Here is a 23,460-nt window from a genome sequence, read left to right as displayed (position 1 = left end):
AAGGCTGAGCAAAACATAGAGGAGTTGGCTCCCCAGCGACCCGTGGTGCTCAAGCCTGGCAAAGCGGCCCGGACGACGATGCCAGCGTGCACAGTCCCGGCTCGCGCGTGGCTGCTGCTCGTGGACGACGCTAGCGAGCTGCTGCTCGTGGGCCGTGGCGTCGTGCCTGCAGGCACAGCCACCGAGCGCCAAGCGCCGATGCGTTCTGCTCGTGGCCATTCCAATTTCCAAGCCCGCTTGGATAAAAAAAAAGGTGCCCTGAATCTGCTTCGTCACTGTACCGTACCGTACGTACCAGTGATTGTATTGAGCCGGCCCGGCCCGGCCCAGTGCAGCGGTGAGATACGATGAAATAAAAACTTCGCATCCATCTATCTCCATGCGGTGCCCAACCCCAACTGGGTTTTCCATCATGGCCGCCACCGGCGACCAACTCGCCGCGGTGCGCGTACGCGGCCGAGCCTCCGTCCGCGTCAACCCCTCCTTTTTCTCTCCCAATACCGCCTCATCCACCTCATCTCCCTCTTCGGCGCATCCAATGTTCGGCGTCTTCTGTAAGGGACAGCAAATGTTGATCGCCGACGAGATGGTAGGCCTTGCCGACGGAGACCCCGGAACGCCGGTGCTAGCGGTGGCCGTGTGCGGGCCGCAGGGAGATGTTGTGGTCGGGGGGCACAAACCCGCGTCAGGATTTGTGAGCGGGCACGACGGCGGCGGCGGCGATGTCGGACAGGTGCTGCTGGAGGCGATGGCGCTCGTGGAGGGCCTCCGTACCGCGATCAGGATGGGCATCACCAGCGTCAAGGCCTTCACCGATCACAGGCTGCTGTACAACTGTGTACGTCACTGTTTGTTTTAAACGAAATGCAGGATCGATCGAAGATCACTGCGCACTTGTAGAGAGCCTGATATTGATCGTATTTTATTTTGTTTTCGTACTTGTAGGGGTGTGATATTGATCATATTTATCTGTTTCCTTCATTTGGTTGCAGTATGTTTAAATTCGTTGCTTTTATTATTGGAACCTCCGGTGAAATTTTATTATCTACGCAACGTATCTGGTGCATATGCATGTGATACACATGTTAAATCAAAATCATCTATATTAGATCTAACGGCTTATTCAAGAAAAAAAAAGTTCACATACGTATCAGGGCAGGAAGAGAGGTTGCGGGAGGATTTTTTTCTCCAAAACCGAAGCTGTTTGTTGGATCTGATCCGATGGACATGATTTAATATGTGCACCAAATATATTGCCTCAGTGATATAGACTGATTAATACATCACTAGATATGTATCAGTGCATTGACACTGGATGGGAGAATATGGGGAGCGGCGGCTAGGCTGTAAATATAATTATTGTTTATTTTAAACATTGAAGTACATATAGTCTGGTGGTTAGCCACAAATTTCTAGAGCAGAGAGGTGTGAGTTCGAGTGCTTGTTTTGCACTATTTTTGCATGTGCTGGGCGTGGGAAGTGAAGCCATAGTTGGTAGTAGGACAGGTGACCACATTAGATTCTTAATATGTTAGATTCACATGCTAAGTTCAGTGCTGGTCTTTCATCTGTATCCTCCTGTGCACAGATCATGCTCTTTCTTGTTTAGATAAAATAATCTGAGTATATGTAATGATGTAAACTCCAGGGCTGAAATGCTTGAACTAATATTTCATTCTGTAACATAAGACTGATAATAGGTACTATCTCGTATATAGAAAGATACACTGCACGTTCTTCCAAACATCCCTAATTAACGCCGTGTTTTATACTCGCAGATGGTTGGGCTTTCTCGTCCAGCAGGTGACGAGCAGCTTGCAGATATGATCAGCCAGGCTCTGTCAGCACAAAAGCAATTCGAGCGATGCGAGATATCACTTGCTGAGCAAGGCCAAGTCGGCAACGCTGTGAAGCTAGCAAAGGAGGTGGAACTGGAGGCGGAGATCGGCAGGTACCTCTCCACAACAAAGGAGAGAACGGAGACATGCAGGATCTGCCTGGAGGACGTGGACAGCAGGAAGATGCACGCGGTGGAAGGCTGCGCGCACCGCTTTTGCCTCGTCTGCATGAAGACGCACATGAAAATGAGGCTACTCGGCGGGCTGGCCCCGCGCTGCCCGCAGCCTGGTTGCGCGACCAAGCTCGGCGCGGAGGGCGCAGCAGCGTTGCTGTCGCCACGGCTTGTGGGGATGATGGCGCAGCGGCGGCTGAAGGAGGAGGAGGAGGAGGAGCAGATGAGTATCCACCCGAGCCTGAGGGTGTACTGCCCGTACCCGAGGTGCTCGGCGCTGATGCCCCTGAGCGAGGTGCTGCGAGGGTCGCTGAGCCCAGAGTACCCTGCGACGTTCAGGGAGTGCGCGGAGTGCGGAGGGCCCATGTGCGTGGAGTGCAAGGTGCCGTGGCACGGGCCGTTGAGCTGCCCCGAGTACCGGAGGCGGTACCCCCACGGTGGCGGCCCTGAGGACGTGGCGCTCCAGAAGCTTGCGAGGCAGCGGCTGTGGCAGCGGTGCGAGAGCTGCCACCACATGATTGAGCTCGCCGTGGGTTGCGCCCACATTATCTGCGTGTAAGTTAAGTTAATAAGCACGTCGCCTTCTGGTGACTCTGATCTTTTTTGTTGTAATAACCGTGAAAGAGTTTGGTTGCAGGTGCGGTAGTCATCTGTGCTACAGATGTGGGAAGGCACTAGCGGATGATGGAAGGTGCGGCTGCAGCGGATTGGCAGATGGCAGGAGACCATGGTATTTCCGGCTGCCAGCATGCTGGGGAGGCAGAGGCACGCGTCGTTAGCTAGCTTTGCTTGGACTGGATTAGTTTATTTATTTATTTATTTCGTGCTATTCTCAGAGTAGCTAGGTTCAGGATTATTCAGTTAGGGCATGGGAGATAAATAAACAATTGCTGAAAATAACAGCTTTATGGTGCTCTCAAAAGAGTTGGTCGTTGGGCTGCTAAAACCTAGCCGATCGAGCTTGGCAGGAATGACTTGTTCCATATATAATACAGCATCGATTTTGCGTTGCTTGCTCCAAAAGATCGATCTGGCGTGGACTGGGAATGTGTGGAATCATTATTAAGATGACAGCTGATGTTTAGAGAACCAAATTGAAGTTACTGTACCCAAGTCCTAAAGTCGCTACTGCTGCTTGGAGTATGTACGTTTACATGACACTAACGACGAAGGGGGCACACGGTGACGCGCCGGAAGAGTCGAGTCCGAACCTCCTGTACTAGTCCTGCAAGTTGGGCTCAGCCGTGCTGACCCGGCACGGGCCCATCGTGCTTCGAGTTTAAATACTTAGGACCGGGCTAGCACGAATTTTATTCGGGCCAGACTAAATCGTGCTCAGGTTCTATAATGTAAGCTCAGCACAGCCCTAAAGCATGGCGGGCTTGTATCAGGCCGTGTTGGCCCAGACCCGACCCGTAAGAGTGCTTCAGGTGACTAAGTCATATACAGAAACAAGTCCAAACCCCTCTTAGCAACATAAACAAAAATTTGAGGAAAACAAGTCATATATTTAAATAAACTGTTACATTAAATTAGACAACACAAACAAAAATTTGAGGAAAACTACTTTTTATTCCTCGATCTGCCTCGTTAAAAACCTTACACCCCAATAATGTGGGGCTCCCTCTATAAGGAAAAGAGTACAGATCGGAAAAAGTTTTAATGTCCACAGTCCATGTTACAATAATAGTTCATATTACATTTAACAGTCCACATTAATAGAATGAACTAGATAAAAGAAGTAACACTAATCATGGTTGAAATCAGCAAAAGCTTGTTCAACCTCAGGATCTTCAAGTTGATGTTGCTTTCTATCGTCTGCTCTTTTCCAATCCTTAAGGCATGTGATGGCCTCCACTGTCTCAGGTGCAAGAGAGGACCTCCTTTCTTCAATAATTCTACCAATTGTGTTAAATGTTGCTTCAGAGGAAACCGTAGAAACAGGAACAAGAAGAATATCTCTAGCAAAATGAGATAATACTGGAAAATTGTACTCGTGTTCCCTCCACCATTCAAGTAAATTTACCTTATCACCCTTCAAGGTGCGATCAGTCGCTGCAAAGTTAGTAGACAGATAATGATTCGATTCTGCATTAGGATTCCACCTTTGATTTGTTGTAGAGTTAGAAGATTCTTTCCCCTTAGATCTCTTCCATAAGTGGGCTGTCAAAGAACTATCTGAATGTTCTATGTCATGTTCACCATTGTTCCCGTAACATCACTTTCACCATATTTATTATAGTAAAAGTCAAAAACTCGAAATAATTCATCTTTTACATGATTAAAAGCATCCGAATAGTCCATATCTAGCAAGTCGTCAATTCCTTCTAAAGCAGTTTGTAACCCATCAAGTTTTTTTCTAGGATCAAAAATAGTTGCAAAGCAATATATATGGAATATGTTATCAAAGTATTTTAGAAATTTTAACCCCATTGGAGCAACAACAGTGCAAATAAGGGAATCAGATCTGTGCTTAGCAAATGACTCGGCAATTAACCAAATGTAATCAATGACTAAGCATGATGTAGGATAGTAAACACCTGATAGAACATTTGTGGCTACATAAAAGGGCATAAAAACTCTCTAAAATGTTTAACCATATACCAATCAGCTTCAGTTAGCACCAAATCAAGGTCAAGAGCATTAGCATTCACAAAAACAATTATAATTTTCTCATAACCTTCTAGTTTCTTAAGCATAATATAGGTCGAATTCCATCTTATCTTCATATCAAGGCCAAATTTCCTTTGTTTCATATTATTTGCCTTGCAATACTCACCGAATTTTGTAATCATTTGAGGGGTACTTGTTATGAAACGAACAGCAACACAGACATTATCGAAATATTTGCTAACTACTGTTATGCCATCCTGGACAACCAAATTAATAATGTGGCACACATATGTTTGGTGGACAATATAACCATCTATGTATGAATGCAGGTGAGGGGATAGGGATTCAATTGAATTTGTATTTGAGGAAGCATTATCGAGAGTAATAGACAGAATCTTATTACTTATATCAAAATCATTAACCACCTCAAGAATATGCTTAGCAATTGCATAACCAGTATGTGAATCATTCATCACTCTAAAACCTATAACACGCTTATGAAGACAATATGAATTATCCAAATAGTGTGCAACAACAGAAATGTAGCTAGTTTTTTAATGTGATGAAGTCCAAATATCTGAAGTTAAAGCAAATGAAAACTGAACTTTTTTAAAATTTTCTTTAAGGGCAGCAAGATGTTTGCGATACTGCAACATTAAATCAGATTTTATAGTAGTTCTACTGATAGGTTGGTATTGTGGACAGAAAGCACGTTGAATCAGATTCTTAAAATTAGGGCTTTCACCCATCATAATAGGTAAATCTTCAGAAACAATGTATTTAATAATTTCTTCACGTGCTACTTGTGGATTGTAAACCCATGTACTTACAGTGTCATCTGCAATGAAGTTAAGTTGAGTTTGCACTACCTTCTTCAAACAAGCTCTAAAATGTCGATTCAGATGTCCAGTGCCACCAGCAAAATCTGCACTCAACTCAGTTTTACAATAATGACATACAACAATATAACTTTTTATACCACTTTCAATAATCTCCCGCTTATTCATATGTTTCCGGCACTCTGCCCTGGAAACAGATGGTTTAGCAGCACTTTGAACTAGCACATCAGCTGGTAAGGAAGAACTTCCACTACAAACAGGTACACCTCCACCCCCATCTGCTGGTAAGGAAGAACTACCACTACAAATAGGTACACCTCCAGCACCATGTACTGGTAATGAGGCATTAGCTATTGCACTACCATCATCAGATCTACCTTCCAAGGTTGGGGCGAGTGCGCAAGGACTGCTGGAACCATCTATCGTCCTACTAGCATATGGTTTTCTAGTAGCTGTCCTCTTCCTCCCCATTGTAATTTGTAAGGTCAGACACTCATAAACTAAGTAATAAGTGATTCAGTGAGGAATGAATCAAAACAACCGTATATAAAGAGCTCATAGCCACAGATGTGAACGGGCCAAGGAATTAACAATAATCTGAGGAAGAGGATGTGAATAAACCTTGCTGGAGCGGTGGAGTGGGTTGTGGGCCGGTTGAACTTGCGGTCGCGGCTTGGCGCTTCGTTTCCTAGGATCCGGCGGTGGCGGCGTGGGCGCATGACGCATCGTTTCCTAGGATCCGGCAGTCGCGGCTGGACTGTCGAGGAAGAGGAGGACGAGGGAAGGAGCGGAGGCGGCTGGCGGTGTTCCTAGAATCCTAGTTGCAGAAGGGACCGAGGAGTTTCTCAGCTGAGGAACCAAGGAGGAGGAGGATGGAAGGAGCGACGACGGGCTTGGCGGCTTGCAGATGCGGACTGGCGGAGTGGCGGTGGCATTCCTAGTCGCGGAAGAGAAGCCAAGGAGCCACCGCCATAGGAACCGAGAAGGCGAGAACCTAATGAAAGTCGCCTAGAGGGGGGGTGAATAGGGCGAAACTGAAATTTACAAAGTTAATCACAACTACAAGCCGGGTTAGCGTTAGAAATACAATTAAGTCCGCGAGAGAGGGTGCAAAACAAATCGCAAGCAAATAAAGAGTGTGACATGCGGATTTGTTTTACCGAGGTTCGGTTCTCGCAAACCTACTCCCCGTTGAGGAGGCCACAAAGGCCGGGTCTTTTTCAACCCCTTCCCTCTCTCAAACGGTCCCTCAGACCGAGTGAGCTTTCTCTTCTCAAATCAACCGGGAACAAAACTTCCCCGCAAGCAATTGGTGTCTCTTGCCTTGGTTACAATTGAGTATTGATCACAAGAAAGAATGAGAAAGAAGAAAGCAATCCAAGCGCAAGAGCTCAAAGAAACACAACAAATCACTCTCACTTAACACTAAAGCTTTTGTGGAATTGGGAGAGGATTTGATCACTTGGGTGTGTCTTGTATTGAATGCCTAGCTCTTGTAAGTGGTTGGAAGTTGGAAAACTTGGATGTCTTGAACGTGGGGTGGTTGGGGGTATTTATAACCCCAACCACCAAACTAGCCGTTTGGTGGGGCTGTCTGTCGCATGGTGCACCGGACAGTCCGGTGCACACCGGACAGTGTCCGGTGCGCCAGCCACGTCACCAGGCCGTTGGGTTCTGACCGTTGGAGCTCTGACTGCTGGGCCCGCCTGGATGTCCGGTGGCACACCGGACATGTACTGTAGAGTGTCCGGTGCGCCACTTTGCGCGTGCCTGACTTCTGTGCGCGCTGGCGCGCATTTAATGCTGTAGCAGGTGACCGTTGGCGCCGAACAGTCGTTGCTCCGCTGGCTCACCGGACAGTCTGGTGTACACCGGACATGTCCGGTGAATTATAACGGAGCGAATTCCCGAAGCTGGCGAGTTCCAGAGTCGCTCTTCCCTGGGGCACCGGACACTGTCCGGTGTACACCGGACAGTCCGGTGAATTATAGCGGAGCGCCTCTGGATTTTCCCGAAGGTGAGGAGTTCAGCGTGAAGTCCCCTGGTGCACCGGACACTGTCCGGTGGCACACCGGACAGTCCGGTGCGCCAGACAAGGGCACACTTCGGTTATCCCTTGCTCTCTTTGTTGAACCCAATTCTTGGTCTTTTTATTGGCTAAGTGTGAACCTTTGGCACCTGTATAACTTATACACTAGAGCAAAACTAGTTAGTCCAATTGTTTTTGTTGGGCAATTCAACCACCAAAATCAATTAGGAAATAGGTGTAAGCCTAATTCCCTTTCAATCTCCCCCTTTTTGGTGATTGATGCCAACACAAACCAAAGCAAGTATAGAAATGCATAATTGAACTAGTTTGCATAATGTGAGTGCAAAGGTTGCTTGGAATTGAGCCAATATAAAATACTTATAAGATACGCATGGATTGATTTCTTCATTTTTAACATTTTGGACCACGCTTGCACCATATGTTTTGTTTTTGCAAATTCTTTTGTAAATCCTTTTCAAAGTTCTTTTGCAAATAGTCAAAGGTAAATAATAAGATTTTGCGAAGCATTTTCAAGATTTGAAATTTTCTCCCCCTGTTTCAAATGCTTTTCCTTTGACTAAAACAAAACTCCCCCTAAATGAAATTCTCCTCTTAGTGTTCAAGAGGGTTTTGAGATATCAATTTTGAAATTTTCAATTTGACAATTATTTTCAAAATTAGGTGGTGGTGCGGTCCTTTTGCTTTGGGCTCATGCTCTCTCCCCCTTTGGCATAAATCGCCAAAAACGAAATCATTAGAGCCCTCGAAGAAACTTTCTCCCCTTTGGTAAAATAAAAATATGAGTGAAGATTATACCAAAGATGGAGTTCTTTTGTTTAGGCTCTCTCCCCCAAAGATGGAGAGTTGTCCGGAGCGACGGCGAAGGATGAGTTATGGAGTGGAAGCCTTTGTCTTCGCCGAAGACTCCAATTCCCTTTCAATACATCTATGACTTGGTTTAAAATAGACTTGAAAACACATTAGTCATAGCATATATAAAAGAGACATGATCAAAGGTATATTAATGAGCTATGTGTGCAAATCAACAAAAGAAGTTCCTAGAATCAAGAATATTTAGCTCATGCCTAAGTTTGTTAAAAGTTTGTTCATCAAGTGGCTTGGTAAAGATATCGGCTAATTGATCTTTAGTATTAATATATGAAATCTCGATATCTCCCTTTTGTTGGTGATCCCTTAAAAAGTGATACCGAATGGCTTTGTGTTTAGTGCGGCTATGCTCAACGGGATTATCCGCCATGCGGATTGCACTCTCATTATCACATAGAAGAGGAACTTTGGTTAGTTTGTAACCGTAGTCCCTAAGGGTTTGCCTCATCCAAAGTAGTTGCGCGCAACAGTGTCCTGCGGCAATGTACTCGACCTCGGCGGTAGAAAGAGCTACGGAATTTTGCTTCTTTGAAGCCCAAGACACCAAGGATCTTCCCAAGAACTGGCAAGTCCCCGATGTGCTCTTTCTATTAATTTTACACCCCGCCCAATTGGCATCCGAATAACCAATTAAATTAAATGTGGATCCCCTAGGATACCAAAGCCCAAACTTAGGAGTATAAACTAAATATCTCAAGATTCGTTTTACGGCCGTAAGGTGAGCTTCCTTAGGGTCGGCTTGGAATCTTGCACACATGCATACGGAAAGCATAATATCCGGTCGAGATGCACATAAATAGAGTAAAGATCCAATCATCGACCGATATACCTTTTGATCGACGGATTTACCTCCCTCGTCGAGGTCGAGATGCCCATTGGTTCCCATGGGTGTTTTGATGGGTTTGGCATCCTTCATTCCAAACTTTGTTAGAATATCTTGAGTATACTTTGTTTGGCTTAGGAAGGTGCCCTCTTGGAGTTGCTTCACTTGAAATCCTAATAAATACTTCAACTCCCCCATCATAGACATCTCGAATTTTTGTGTCATGATCCTACTAAATTCTTCACATGTAGACTCGTTAGTAGACCCAAATATAATATCATCAACATAAATTTGGCATACAAACAAGTCATTCTCAAGAGTTTTAGTAAATAAAGTAGGATCGACTTTTCCGACTTTGAACCCATTAGTGATGAGAAAATCTCTTTGGCATTCATACCATGCTCTTGGGGCTTGCTTGAGCCCATAAAGCGCCTTAGAGAGTTTATAAACATGGTTAGGGTACTCACTATCTTCAAAGCCGGGAGGTTGCTCAACATAGACCTCTTCCTTGATTGGTCCATTGAGGAAGGCACTTTTCACGTCCAATTGATAAAGCTTAAAGCCATGGTAAGTAGCATAGGCTAATAATATTCGAATTGACTCAAGCCTAGCTACGGGTGCATAGGTTTCACCGAAATTCAAACCTTCGACTTGGGAGTATCCTTTGGCCACAAGTCGGGCTTTGTTCCTTGTCACCACACCATGCTCGTCTTGCTTGTTGCGGAACACTCATTTGGTTCCTACAATATTTTGATTAGGACGTGGAACCAAATGCCATACATCATTCCTAGTGAAGTTGTTGAGCTCCTCTTACATCGCCACCACCCAATCCGAATCTTGTAGTGCTTCCTCTACCCTATGTGGCTCAATAGAGGAAACAAAAGAGTAATGTTCACAAAAATGAGCAACACGAGATCTAGTGGTTACCCCCTTTTGGATGTCGCCGAGGATGGTGTCGACGGGGTGATCTCGTTGGATTGCTTGGTGGACTCTTGGGTGTGGCGGCCTTGGTTCATCCTCCTCCTTGTCTTGATCATTTGCATCTCCCCCTTGATCATTGTCGTCATCTTGAGGTGGCTCATCTCTTTGATCTTCTTCTTCATCAACTTGAGCCTCATCCTCATTTTGAGTTGGTGGAGATGCTTGCGTGGAGGAGGATGGTTGATCTTGTGCATTTAGAGGCTCTTCGGATTCCTTAGGACACACATCCCCAATGGACATGTTCCTTAGCGCGATGTACAGAGCCTCTTCATCACCTATCTCACCAAGATCAACTTGCTCTACTTGAGAGCCATTAGTCTCATCAAACACAACGTCACAAGAAACTTCAACTTGTCCAGAGGACTTGTTAAAGACTCTATATGCCCTTGTGTTTGAATCATATCCTAGTAAAAAGCCTTCTACAGTCTTAGGAGCAAATTTAGATTTTCTGCCTCTTTTAACAAGTATAAAGCATTTGCTACCAAAGACTCTAAAATATGAAATATTGGGCTTTTTACCGGTTAGGAGTTCATAAGATGTCTTCTTGAGGATTCGGTGTAGATACAACCGGTTGATGGCGTAGCAGACGGTGTTGACCGCCTCGGCCCAAAACCGATCCGATGTTTTGTACTCATCAAGCATGGTTCTTGCCATGCCCAATAGAGTTCTATTCTTCCTCTCCACTACACCATTTTGTTGTGGGGTGTAGGGAGAAGAGAACTCATGCTTGATGCCCTCCTCCTCAAGGAAGCCTTCAATTTGAGAGTTCTTGAACTCTGTCCCGTTGTCGCTTCTAATTTTCTTGATCCTCAAGCCGAACTCATTTTGAGCCCGTCTCAAGAATCCCTTTAAGGTTTCTTGGGTATGAGATTTTTCCTGCAAAAAGAATACCCAAGTGAAGCGAGAATAATCATCCACAATAACTAGACAGTACTTACTCCCGCCGATGCTTATGTAAGCTATCGGGCCGAATAGGTCCATGTGTAGGAGCTCCAGTGGCCTGTCAGTCGTCATGATGTTCTTATGTGGATGGTGAGCACCAACTTGCTTCCCGGCTTGGCATGCACTACAAATCCTGTCTTTCTCAAAATGAACATTTGTTAATCCTAAAATGTGCTCTCCCTTTAGAAGCTTATGAAGATTCTTCATCCCAACATGGGCTAGTCGGCGGTGCCAGAGCCAACCCATGTTAGTCTTAGCAATTAAGCAAGTGTCGAGTTTAGCTCTATCAAAATCTACCAGGTATAGCTGACCCTCTAACACTCCCTTAAATGCTATTGAATCATCACTTCTTCTAAAGACAGTGACACCTACATCAGTGAATAGACAGTTGTAGCCCATTTGACATAATTGAGAAACGGAAAGCAAATTGTAATCTAATGAATCTACAAGAAAAACATTGGAAATTGAATGGTCAGGAGATATAGCAATTTTACCCAATCCTTTGACCAAACCTTGGTTTCCATCCCCGAATGTGATAGCTCGTTGGGGATCTTGGTTTTTCTCATAGGAGGAGAACATCTTCTTCTCCCCTGTCATGTGGTTTGTGCACCCGCTGTCGATTATCCAACTTGAGCCACCAGATGCATAAACCTACAAAACAAGTTTAGTTCTTCACTTTAGGTACCCAAATGGTTTTGGGTCCTTTAGCATTAGACACAAGAACTTTGGGTACCCAAACACAAGTCTTTGACCCCTTGTGCTTGCCTCCAACATACTTGGCAACTACCTTGCCAGATTTGTTAGTTAAAACATAGGATGCATCAAAAGTTTTAAATGAAATGCTATGATCATTTGATGCACTAGGAGTTTTCTTCTTAGGCAACTTAGCATGGGTTGGTTGCCTAGAACTAGATGTCTCACCCTTATACATAAAAGCATGATTAGGGCCAGAGTGAGACTTCTTAGAGTGAATTCTCCTAATTTTGCTCTCAGGATAACCGGCAGGGTACAAAATGTATCCCTCGTTATCTTGAGGCATGGGAGCCTTGCCCTTAACAAAGTTGGACAATTTCTTAGGAGGGGCATTAATTTTGACATTGCCTCCCTGTTGGAAGCCAATGCCATCCTTAATGCCAGGGCGTCTCCCACTATAAAGCATACTACGAGCAAATTTAAATTTTTCATTTTCAATTTTATGCTCGGAAATTTTTGCATCTAGTTTAGCTATATGATCATTTTGTTGTTTAATTAAAGCTATGTGATCATGTATAGCATTAATATCAACATCTCTACATCTAGTGCAAATAATAGTGTGCTCAACGGTAGATGTAGATGGTTTGCAAGAATTAAGTTCAACAATCTTAGCACGCAATATATCATTTTTATCTCTAAGATCGGAAATTGTAATATTGCAAACATCTAGTTCTTTAACCTTAGTAAGCAATTTTTCATTTTCATTCCTAAGGCTAGCAAGAGTAATGTTTATGTTGGGGGCCTTCGGCTTCCGAAGGTCCTCAAAAACATGATTTGACAATATTTTCCAAGAGAAATATGTAAACAGGTACCTTCGAAGTTAGATTGCGGGTATACAAAAGCACGGTTAAAGACGAAGCTTGACTGGGACGAAAGGCGATCACGACGAAGGATAAGACGATCACAAAGCCATGTGCAGAAAAGCTTTGGCATAACGGCAGAAAAGGGGAACCGACTTAAAGATGAAAAGCCAAATTAGACCTCGAAGAATTACTATAGAGTTATTGTTAAATGTAATGGGTATTAATGTAATTTTGCATGGGCTGCAACCCGTGCCTATAAATAGGTGAACAGTATTCCTGTACTGTTCACGCTGATTTGGCATTTGCTTTTGCATCACACCTGTACTCACATTCCTTCAAGCCGAAGGTACATTTGTAATTTACCGGTGTTTACATAAGTAATATAAGTAAAAATAAATTAATAACAATGTTTACAGAGATTATGTTATTTTCTGTATTCTGTGTTTGAATGTTCTTTATCTTTTATCATGATCATGAAGGTTTGTCCTTCATGACCTTCGTCCGAAATCCATTATATCCGAAGGGAAATAATGATCCAAAGGACGAAGGGATTTGATATTTAACATTTTGTGTTGCCTTGTTCTTGATTCATAGCATTTGAGAACAAGTCCCCAACATTGGCGCCCACCTCCGGTGAACTCACTTCCATTTCTTGAGCTTTTGAACATCTTCGGCAAACATCACCTTCGTCATGCCGCCGAAGAAAGCTTCAGCGACAGGGGCTGCCACTCTGCAGCCGCTGGACCCCAATCAGGACGTCCTTTCTCTTAGGGAGGCCCGAAGCCAGAAGAGGAAGGCCACCAGTCCAACGCCTCCGGAGGACGACTTGGACCAGGAAATCCAAAACCTGGAGATTCTCCAACAACAGGTGCAACGAAAGAAGGAGAAGATGGCTCGTCTAGCTGACCTTCAGAGGCAGATAGATGAAGCTTCGGAAGAGGTTCATCATCTTGTTCAGGATGACCAGAATCGAAGGCCTCCGCGCAGAGAGCTCCATCAGGAGGGTTTCTACAATGAGGATGACTGGTATGAAGATTTCCATCATGGAAATTTTGCTTTTGATGATGCTTCTCCTCTATCAACAGAATTGTAGGCTACACCATGACCCCAGTCTTACAAGCCACCTCAGCTCCCCATGTATGACGGTCATTCAGACCCAAAGCAATTTTTGATGAGCTATGAGGCAACCATATCTTCGTATGGTGGTAATACGGCAGTCATGGCAAAGTATTTTGTCATGGCCGTCAAGAGTGTTGCTCAGACTTGGTACTCCTCTCTTCGACCAGGGACAATTACTTCATGGCAAAAGCTGAAGGATATGTTGATAACCAGCTTCCAAGGATTTCAGACAAAGCCAGTCACCGCTCAGGCTCTATTCCAGTGTACCCAGGACCACGAAGAATACCTTCAGGCGTATGTCCGAAGGTTTCTGCGTCTGAGGGCACAGGCGCCAACAGTGCCCAATGAAATTGTCATTGAGGCCATGATTAAGGGACTTCGGCCGGGACCTTCAGCGCAATACTTTGCCAGGAAGCCACCACAGACTTTGGAGAAGCTGCTCCTGAAGATGGACGAGTATATTCGAGCTGACAATGACTTTCGCCAAAGAAGGGAGGAAGCATTCAGGTTCTCTGAAATGACCAGGGACTTCGGAGGAAGATTTCACCCGAGGCACGTCAGGTCAATTCATAACTCTACTCAAAATGACGATAGAGGGAGTCAGCAGCAAAGGCCACAATATTCTTCACAAGCTTCGGGGCAGCAGCAAAGCTCTTTTCGGCCACCAGCGCCAAGGGGCAGAGGCGCCAGGGGCTTCGGGGGAAGATTTGGAGATCAACCAAGAAAGATTTACTGCCTATTCTGTGGTGAAGACAAGGGCCACACTACCAGGATGTGTCACGTTACCATCTAGAAGCAAAAGGAGATAGCAGAAGCTGCAGCACAACAAAGTCAGCCGAAGCAAGTCATGCATACTGCTTCGTATCATTCGCCTTACATTCCAGAATATGTAGGCAATCACCCTGCAGTTTCTGTTGCTTCGGCAAGCCAACCCCAAGCATCTTGGCAGCAGCCTCCGCCGCCACCACCAACACAAAGAGGCCATCAGCCAGAAGAGAGTCAGCGCACTAACCTCCAGCGGGACTTCAGAGAGGAGTCCGAAGCTCGCACAATCAATAGCACTGTGCCAGAGTCGAAGCACATTTACTGACAAATATCCTACCTCGACAGCAGTTTTTCGCATTTTAACATTCAGTATTGCTTTCTTTTTAATAAGGAACAATTAAGGGTAGTTTTAACGTCTTTTATCGCCTTTCAATTTCTTGTAATAGTTTCACTCTTTACCGTAATGAAAATATATCTTCTCCATAGGCCTAAGATGCCAAAGCATGAGAATTTATGATTGGTAAGGAGGATTTTCGAGTTATCAAAAATTTGTTCTAAGGAACGCAGTGCAATTTATTCGAAGCAGCAAAAAGCCGTTCCTAAGGGAGCGTAGTGTAAGTTTTCTAAGCCTACAGCGAAAAATAAGCGCTGATTCCGCCGAAAGTAAAAGGCGAAGAAGCTCCTAAGGGAGGCTTACAGCGAAAAATAAACGCTGATTCCGCTGAAGTAAAAGGCGAAGAAGCTCCTAAGGGAGGTTTACAGCGAAAAATAATCGCTGATTCCGCTGAAGTAAAAGGCGAAGAAGCTCCTAAGGGAGGCTTACAACGAAAAGTCAGCGCTGATATAAAAAGATTGTGTGCTTTATTGCAGGGATGTGTGTACTTTCGGCACAAATATCATTTTGCATAACATAACATCATCACATCATTCTGCATAACATAAGCATCATACAACATATTGCATGTGGAACAAGAAGGGGATACAACATTGATCTTCGGAGAATGTTTTGAAAAAGAGAAAATCGTGCTAAGGCACAAGATAAATCGAGAAGAAGTGTAGCTTCATTAGAGAGGCAACATAAAACTTTTTTTAGCTTCAGAGAATATTTCACGAAGCTTGGATATTCTCCATCAGAGAAGTATGCAAATTCTTGTGATATATAAAAGATTTTCTTCACGAAGCATGAAAAGAAGGGAAGGTGTTTTTTTTCGCCGAAGGCTCAAAAAATGGTATGTATGCAAAATTTCATGCATCGTAAAGAATTGAACTATAAATAGATTATATATTACATTCAAAGTTACAATGTATTACACATGTTACGTTCCAAATGTTTCTACAATAGCATTTAATCCTCCTTAAGAACTATTTCTGCAGCTTCGTTCAGTAGCTGGTCGACAACCTTGTCCATGATGGCTTCAGCCATTTTTCTAATTTCATCGTCCCCCTTCGGGTGGGGGCCCGGAGATGCCTCAGCAGGTTCTGAGGGAGGAGAAGATACAACTATATTACTATTACAAACCGCGAACAAAGTCTGGAATAAAAAATTGCAACAGAATAAAAACCACTAATTAATACCTATTTGCCCTTCGGACTCTGTACTTTTCTCAGCAGCCTCTGCTACTTTTCTAGCATCGTGGATGCCTTTTTCGCTCTTTTGAATAATTTCTTGGGCCATTTCTCGGCCGCCGTTGTCCCAAATATCGGTGAAAATTTTTCCGCCGATCATGCTTGCTTCGGCTGAGGGGTCTTTAATGTCTTCGGAGGACAAAGTAGCTTCGGATTGCGCTAAAGATTTTACATGCTCGCAACCTTTCCTCTCCAAAACAGTAGCAATTCCTCTAGCACCCGGAAAAGCACATATGTCTCCGCGGCTATTCAGGATTTCCTCGAAGGCCTCAGCTTCGTGACTGATCCATTCCATTGGACCTTCGGGATTGCCCCTTAAGAAATTCTCTTCGCTAGAGAATGCGCCAACGTTGGCGAAGCTGGATTTTATCTTCTTAACACACACTATGGATTTATCATAGCATCTTCTCTGGGATGCACGAAGCTCTTTAACATTTATTTCTAAATGATTGGCCCATTGATCACTAAGCTCTCGTTTTGTCTCTTCAAGTATACGTTCTTCTTTAGCTCTGGCTAGCTGTTTCTGAAGATCTTTAATTTCGCGTTTTTGGGCTTCAGCTTGAGCCTTAGAGGTAGCTCCGTCTTCCTTTATCTTGCCCACCAATGTAAGCAGAATTTTATCTTTTTCCAGAGCTTCGTTCCTCAGCTTAATAACCTCTGATCGTAGATTGTTGAAAGCAATATCATAGCTCTCGTCTTCGGCATTCTTTTGCGCTCTCAGCGCGTTGCTCAATATTAAACCCTATATATACAAGAATTAGTATAAGAATAAAAGAATGATTTGAAAATTATAAATTTCTAAATATACAGTTCTCATACCGTCAGACTATTATATGCAAGACTATCTGCAAGATCGTCCTTCGTCATAGCGCAGAGTCCAACTTCAAGCTTCGGAAACCCTATACTTCTAGCCATCTCCCGGCAGACAGATAATTCTTTGTTGTCCGGGAGGCAGTATAAAAAGTCATCTTCGTCCGTGCCATTGAATACTAAGGCTCCCTTTGGATACTTCAATTCCCGGGCATAGTGATTAGCCTCAAAAATCTCTTCTTCAGATAATCTTTTTCCAGAAGCATGTCGTATAATATAATTGAGGGCCTCGGAGGATGCTTCGGGGGCAGCAGTGTCAGTTTCTTCAACCAAAATTGGCTCTGTCCTTTTTGGTTCTTCGGCTTCCAAGGGATTTATCTTCGTAGGTTCTAAAGGCCCAGCTTCAGTTTCAGGTTGTTGCTTCGAAGTTTCAACAGCAAGGGTTTCACCAGGCACTTCAGGAGTTTCAATAGTTTTCTTTGGAGTTATGCTTGAAGATTTAATTGTCTCCAAAACATCTAGCACATTAACCATTCCTTTTCTTTTTGGAGTCACTGTTGGCCCCTTTTGACTTTTTGCTACCTCGATTTCTCCTGAAGGACTCAAAATTTCTGATATTTTTACTTCTTCTGTTGATATCTTTACTTCTTCAGCCCTCGGTTCTTCTATCTTTTCTGTCGCTGGCACTTCGGCCAGCTCTACGATTTTTGGCAGTGGAGTTGGTTCTCTAGCTTCGGTGGCCGTAGAGGTCTCACCGGCGAACTCAAGCACCGTGTCTGGTTCAATATAGCGTGGCCGGTGTGTGAGAACCTTTACCCTTTTTCTCTTCGGCGCTGGCTCGCTAGGAGCGGCTGAAGCAGTTTCTTTTGCAGAAGTTGTGCTTTTTCTTTTTTGACCCCGCGCTGGATAATGGTAGTCGGGGTAGACAAACCCAATTGCGTCAAATACCCGGTTGAGTCTTTTCTTCTTTCGGCCTCCGAAGGTCGCTGATAATGCAGTGTCTTCGGCCTTTGAATATACCCCAAGCAATTCATCACTTACAGTCTCAATGCTCTTTAACCAATCATCATCTGGCTCAACGAACTTGTCTCCGTACTTGAATGTGTACTTCAGCCTGACTAGTCCACCTTCGTCAGTTTTTTTAACAGTTTCTTTCGGCATTTCCCAGTTATCTGCAAGTGGCCATACTCTGAAGGCAATGTGTTCTTGTATTAAATCCCTTGTCCCAATAAAAGAGCAGACTACGCCGAAGGCCCTTTGGCATTCTTCGGCTACTTCATCCATTTCTACCTTCGGTTTCCGGAGTTCGAAGCGCTGCCAGATAGGGCACATGATGATATCTTTAATATCTTCTCAAACCTTCAAATCATTTTTTACATAGAACCATTCTTTCATCCATTCCCCGGGCCATCTCTTCCGAAAGGTTGGCACGGGACAGCTTGATCCAGAGCGAGCACCGAAGCTGTAACAACCAAAGTTGTTATGATATTGCTCCTTACCCCAGGGCTTCGTCTCATATACTAACTCATGTATATTGCAAAAGCTTTTCGCACTTGGTTCCAGGCTCTAGCTCTTCACGGCCCAGACGAAGACTCCCATTCTTATTATTGCTTCAGGGGTAAGTTGATGAAGATAAACCTGATATATTTTCAGAACTTCTACCACAAACCTACTTAAAGGGAATCGTAGCCCAGCTTTAAAAAAGCTTCGGAAGATCACGACTTCATCTGCCCTCACGATGGATAAATCTCGAAAATATCTTCCCCTCATGTTTTCAAGGTGACTTTGTCCAATAGTTGATTTTCCGAAGACTGAATGGCTTGGTCGCCATGGTCGATCTTCAAAATGCTCACCTCCGCTGTCTGCGTCATAACTATCACTTTCACCAGTATCTTCAGATAAGCTTTCCAAAATTTCCCTAGTAATTTTCTCTGTATTTGTTTTTGCTATTGATTCAATGAAGCCCAGATTTTTCTCCTCAGAAAGGCTCAGCTTCACTCCGGCAACAACTTTCTTTTCCTGAGACATCCCTTCGGAAGTCCTTTTAAAAAGTGCTTTTTGGTCCGAAGCTTAAAATCTAGAGAGGCAGTCAAATATTTGTGGACAGAGAGCTATTTGAGTAGGCAGAGCAAATGGCAAGATAGCGTGCCAAATAAACTTGTGGTGAGCCCTTATTTATACACCCAGTATGTCGAAAGTTGGAGGGCCCCGCTTGTCAATGACTGTTGCTATTCTAGCAAAAGGAAGGTGTTTTTTCGGACCTTTGGCTCATAGCCTTCGTCCGTATCGCAATATAAATTTATCTTTACAGTAAATTAATATTGTGAGGGGCTACTGTTGGGGGCCTTCGGCTTCCGAAGGTCCTCAAAAACATGATTTGACAATGTTTTCCAAGAGAAATATGTAAACAGGTACCTTTGAAGTTAGATTGCGGGTATACAAAAGCACGGTTAAAGACGAAGCTTGACTGGGACGAAAGGCGATCACGACGAAGGATAAGACGATCACGAAGCCATGTGCAGAAAAGCTTCGGCATAACGGCAGAAAAGGGGAACCGACTTAAAGATGAAAAGCCAAATTAGACCTCGAAGAATTACTATAGAGTTATTGTTAAATGTAATGGGTATTAATGTAATTTTGCATGGGCTGTGACCCGTGCCTATAAATAGGTGAACAATATTCCTGTACTGTTCACGCTGATTTGGCATTTGCTTTTGCATCACACCTGTACTCACATTCCTTCAAGCCGAAGGTACATTTGTAATTTACCGGTGTTTACATAAGTAATATAAGTAAAATAAATTAATAACAATGTTTACAGAGATTATGTTATTTTCTGTATTCTGTGTTTGAATGTTCTTTATCTTTTATCATGATCATGAAGGTTTGTCCTTCATGACCTTCGTCCGAAATCCATTATATCCGAAGGGAAATAATGATCCAAAGGACGAAGGGCTTTGATATTTAACATTTTGTGTTGCCTTGTTCTTGATTCATAGCATTTGAGAACAAGTCCCCAACAGTTTAATTCTTCAATCTTAGCAAGCAAATTATCATTATCATTTCTAAGATTGGGAATTGAAACATTACAAGCAATAGAATCAACCTTAGCTAACAAATTAGCATTCTCATTTCTAAGGTTGTCTATAGTCTCATGGCAAGTGCTTAGTTCACTAGATAATTTTTCACATTTTTCAACTTCTAGAGAATAGGCATTTTTAACTTTAACATGCTTTTTGTTTTCCTTGATTAGGAAGTCCTCTTGGGAGTCCAAAAGGTCATCCTTCTCATGAATAACACTAATTAATTCATTTAATTTCTCTTTTTGTTGCATGTTTAAGTTGGCAAAAAGGGTACGCAAATTATCTTCCTCATCACTAGCATTATCATCACTAGAGGACTCATATCTAGTGGAGGATTTGGATTTAACCTTCTTCTTTTTGTCGTCCTTTGCCATGAGGCACTTGTGGCCGACGTTGGAGAAGAGAAGTCCCTTGGTGACGGCGATGTTGGCGGCGTCCTCGTCGTCGGAGGAGTCGCTAGAGCTTTCGTCGGAGTCCCACTCGCGACAAACATGGGCATCGCCGCCCTTCTTCTTGTAGTGCCTCTTCTTCTCCTTTCTTCTCCCCTTCTTGTCGTCGCCCCTGTCACTAGAAATAGGACATTTTGCTATAAAGTGATCGGGCTTACCACACTTGTAGCAAACCTTCTTGGAGCGGGGCTTGTAGTCTTTCCCCCTCCTTTGCTTGAGGATTTGGCGAAAGCTTTTGATGACAAGCGCCATTTCCTCGTTGTCGAGCTTGGAGGCGTCGATGGGTGTTCTACTCAGTGTAGACTCCTCCTTCTTTTCCTCCGTCGCCTTAAATGCGACCGGTTGAGCTTCAGACGTGGAGGTGCTGTCAAGCTCGTTGATCTTCCTTGAGCCTTTGATCATAAACTCAAAGCTCACAAAATTCCCGATTACTTCCTCGGGAGTCATTAGTGTATATCTAGGATTGCCACGAATTAATTGTACTTGAGTAGGGTTAAGGAAAATAAGTGATCTTAGAATAACCTTAACCACCTCGTGGTCATCCCATTTCTTGCTCCCGAGGTTGCGCACTTGATTCACCAAGGTTTTGAGCCGGTTGTACATGTCGTGTGGCTCCTCCCCTTGGCGTAGACGGAAGCAACCGAGCTCCCCCTCGATCGTTTCCCGCTTGGTGATTTTGGTGAGTTCATCACCCTCGTGCGCGGTCTTGAGCACGTCCCAAACTTCCTTGGCGCTCTTTAATCCTTGCACCTTGTTGTACTCCTCCCTACTTAGAGAGGCGAGGAGTATGGTTGTGGCTTGGGAGTTGAAGTGCTCGATTTGGGCCACTTCGTTCTCATCATAGTCCTCATCCCCTACGGATGGTACCTGTGCTCCAAACTCAACAACATTCCATATACTTTTGGGGAGTGAGGTTAGATGAAATTTCATTAAATCACTCCACCTAGCATAATCTTCACCGTCAAAGGTTGGCGGTTTGCCTAATGGAACGGAAAGTAATGGAGTATGTCTAGAAGTGCGAGGGTAGTGTAAGGGGATCTTACTAAACTTCTTGCGCTCATGGCGCTTAGAAGTTATGGAGGGCGCGTCGGAGCCGGAGGTGGAAGGTGACGAAGTGTCGGTCTCGTAGTAGACCACCTTCCTCATCTTCTTTTTCTTGTCGCCACTCCGACGCGACTTGTGGGAAGATGCTTTCTTCTCCTTCCCCTTCCCCTTGTTGCGGGACTCTCCCGATGAGGCCTTCCCATGGCTTGTAGTGGGCTTGTCGCCGGTCTCCTTCTCCTTCTTGGCGTGTTCTCCCGACATCACTTCGAGCAGTTAGGCTCTAATGAAGCACCGTGCTTTGATACCAATTGAAAGTCGCCTAGAGGGGGGGGGGGTGAATAGGGCAAAACTGAAATTTACAAAGTTAATCACAACTACAAGCCGGGTTAGCGTTAGAAATACAATTAAGTCTGCGAGAGAGGGTGCAAAACAAATCGCAAGCAAATAGAGTGTGACACGCGGATTTGTTTTACCGAGGTTCGGTTCTCGCAAACCTACTCCCCGTTGAGGAGGCCACAAAGGACGGGTCTTTTTCAACCCCTTCCCTCTCTCAAACGGTCCCTCAGACCGAGTGAGCTTTCTCTTCTCAAATCAACCGGGAACAAAACTTCCCCGCAAGGACCACCACACAATTGGTGTCTCTTGCCTTGGTTACAATTGAGTATTGATCACAAGAAAGAATGAGAAAGAAGAAAGCAATCCAAGCGCAAGAGCTCAAAGAAACACAACAAATCACTCTCACTTAACACTAAAGCTTTTGTGGAATTGGGAGAGGATTTGATCACTTGGGTGTGTCTTGTATTGAATGCCTAGCTCTTGTAAGTGGTTGGAAGTTGGAAAACTTGGATGTCTTGAATGTGGGGTGGTTGGGGGTATTTATAACCCCAACCACCAAACTAGTCGTTTGGTGGGGCTGTCCGTCGCATGGTGCACCGGACAGTGTCAGGTGCGCCAGCCACGTCACCAGGCCGTTGGGTTCCGACCGTTAGAGCTCTGACTGCTGGGTCCGCCTGGATGTCCGGTGGCACACCAAACATGTACTGTAGAGTGTCCGGTGCGCCACTTTGCGCGTGCCTGACTTCTGTGCGCTCTGGCGCGCATTTAATGCTGTAGCAGTTGACCGTTGGCGCCGAATAGCCGTTGCTCCGCTGGCTCACCGGACAGTCCGGTGTACACCGGACATGTCCAGTGAATTATAGCGGAGCGAATTCCTGAAGCTGGCGAGTTCTAGAGTCGCTCTTCCCTGGGGCACCGAACACTGTCCGGTGTACACCGGACAGTCCGGTGAATTATAGCGGAGCGCCTCTGGATTTTCCCGAAGGTGAGGAGTTCAGCGTGAAGTCCTCTGGTGCACCGGACACTGTCCGGTGGCACACCGGACAGTCCGGTGCGCCAGACCAGGGCACACTTCGGTTATCCCTTGCTCTCTTTGTTGAACCCAATTCTTGGTCTTTTTATTGGCTAAGTGTGAACCTTTGACACCTGTATAACTTATACACTAGAGCAAAACTAGTTACTCCAATTGTTTGTGTTGGGCAATTCAACCACCAAAATCAATTAGGAAATAGGTGTAAGCCTAATTCCCTTTCACCTAACCCTAAACCGAGACCGCCGCCACAGGAACGACTGGGGCTGGAAATAAATATCGCGCGACGCGAGACCTCGATTCCCTAACCCTAAATCGTGCCGGGCTGGCCCGAGCACGGCCCACGATGGCGTGCCGGGCTATTTGGGCCGTCGGGCCACCAGCTGGAGCACGACCCAGCCCATCTAACGTGTCGTGCTGGTCCGGTTTTTTCTCGTGCCGGACCGGGCTGCGTGCCATCTATTTCGTACCGGGCTCGTGCTGCCCAGCAAGCACGACCCAAACTTACAGGACTAT

At 44.8% G+C, this 23,460-nt stretch overlaps 1 protein-coding gene across 1 annotated transcript; it reads left to right on the top strand.

Annotated features, from left to right (window-relative positions):
- Window positions 1-345: 345 nt before the first annotated feature.
- Window positions 346-2,982, top strand: LOC103644179 (putative RING zinc finger domain superfamily protein). The gene is made up of 3 exons (XM_008667372.4): window positions 346-838; window positions 1,779-2,566; window positions 2,649-2,982. The coding sequence occupies exons 1-3, from the start codon at window positions 380-382 to the stop codon at window positions 2,788-2,790; spliced, it is 1,389 nt and encodes a 462-aa protein (XP_008665594.2). The 5' UTR covers window positions 346-379; the 3' UTR covers window positions 2,791-2,982.
- Window positions 2,983-23,460: the final 20,478 nt, after the last annotated feature.

This window comes from Zea mays, chromosome 1 (genome assembly GCF_902167145.1).
Source record: "Zea mays cultivar B73 chromosome 1, Zm-B73-REFERENCE-NAM-5.0, whole genome shotgun sequence".
In the NCBI taxonomy this organism is placed as follows: Eukaryota; Viridiplantae; Streptophyta; class Magnoliopsida; order Poales; family Poaceae; genus Zea; species Zea mays.
The sequence above is the reverse complement of the archived record's forward strand: the minus strand, read 5'-3'. Positions and strand labels throughout refer to the sequence as shown.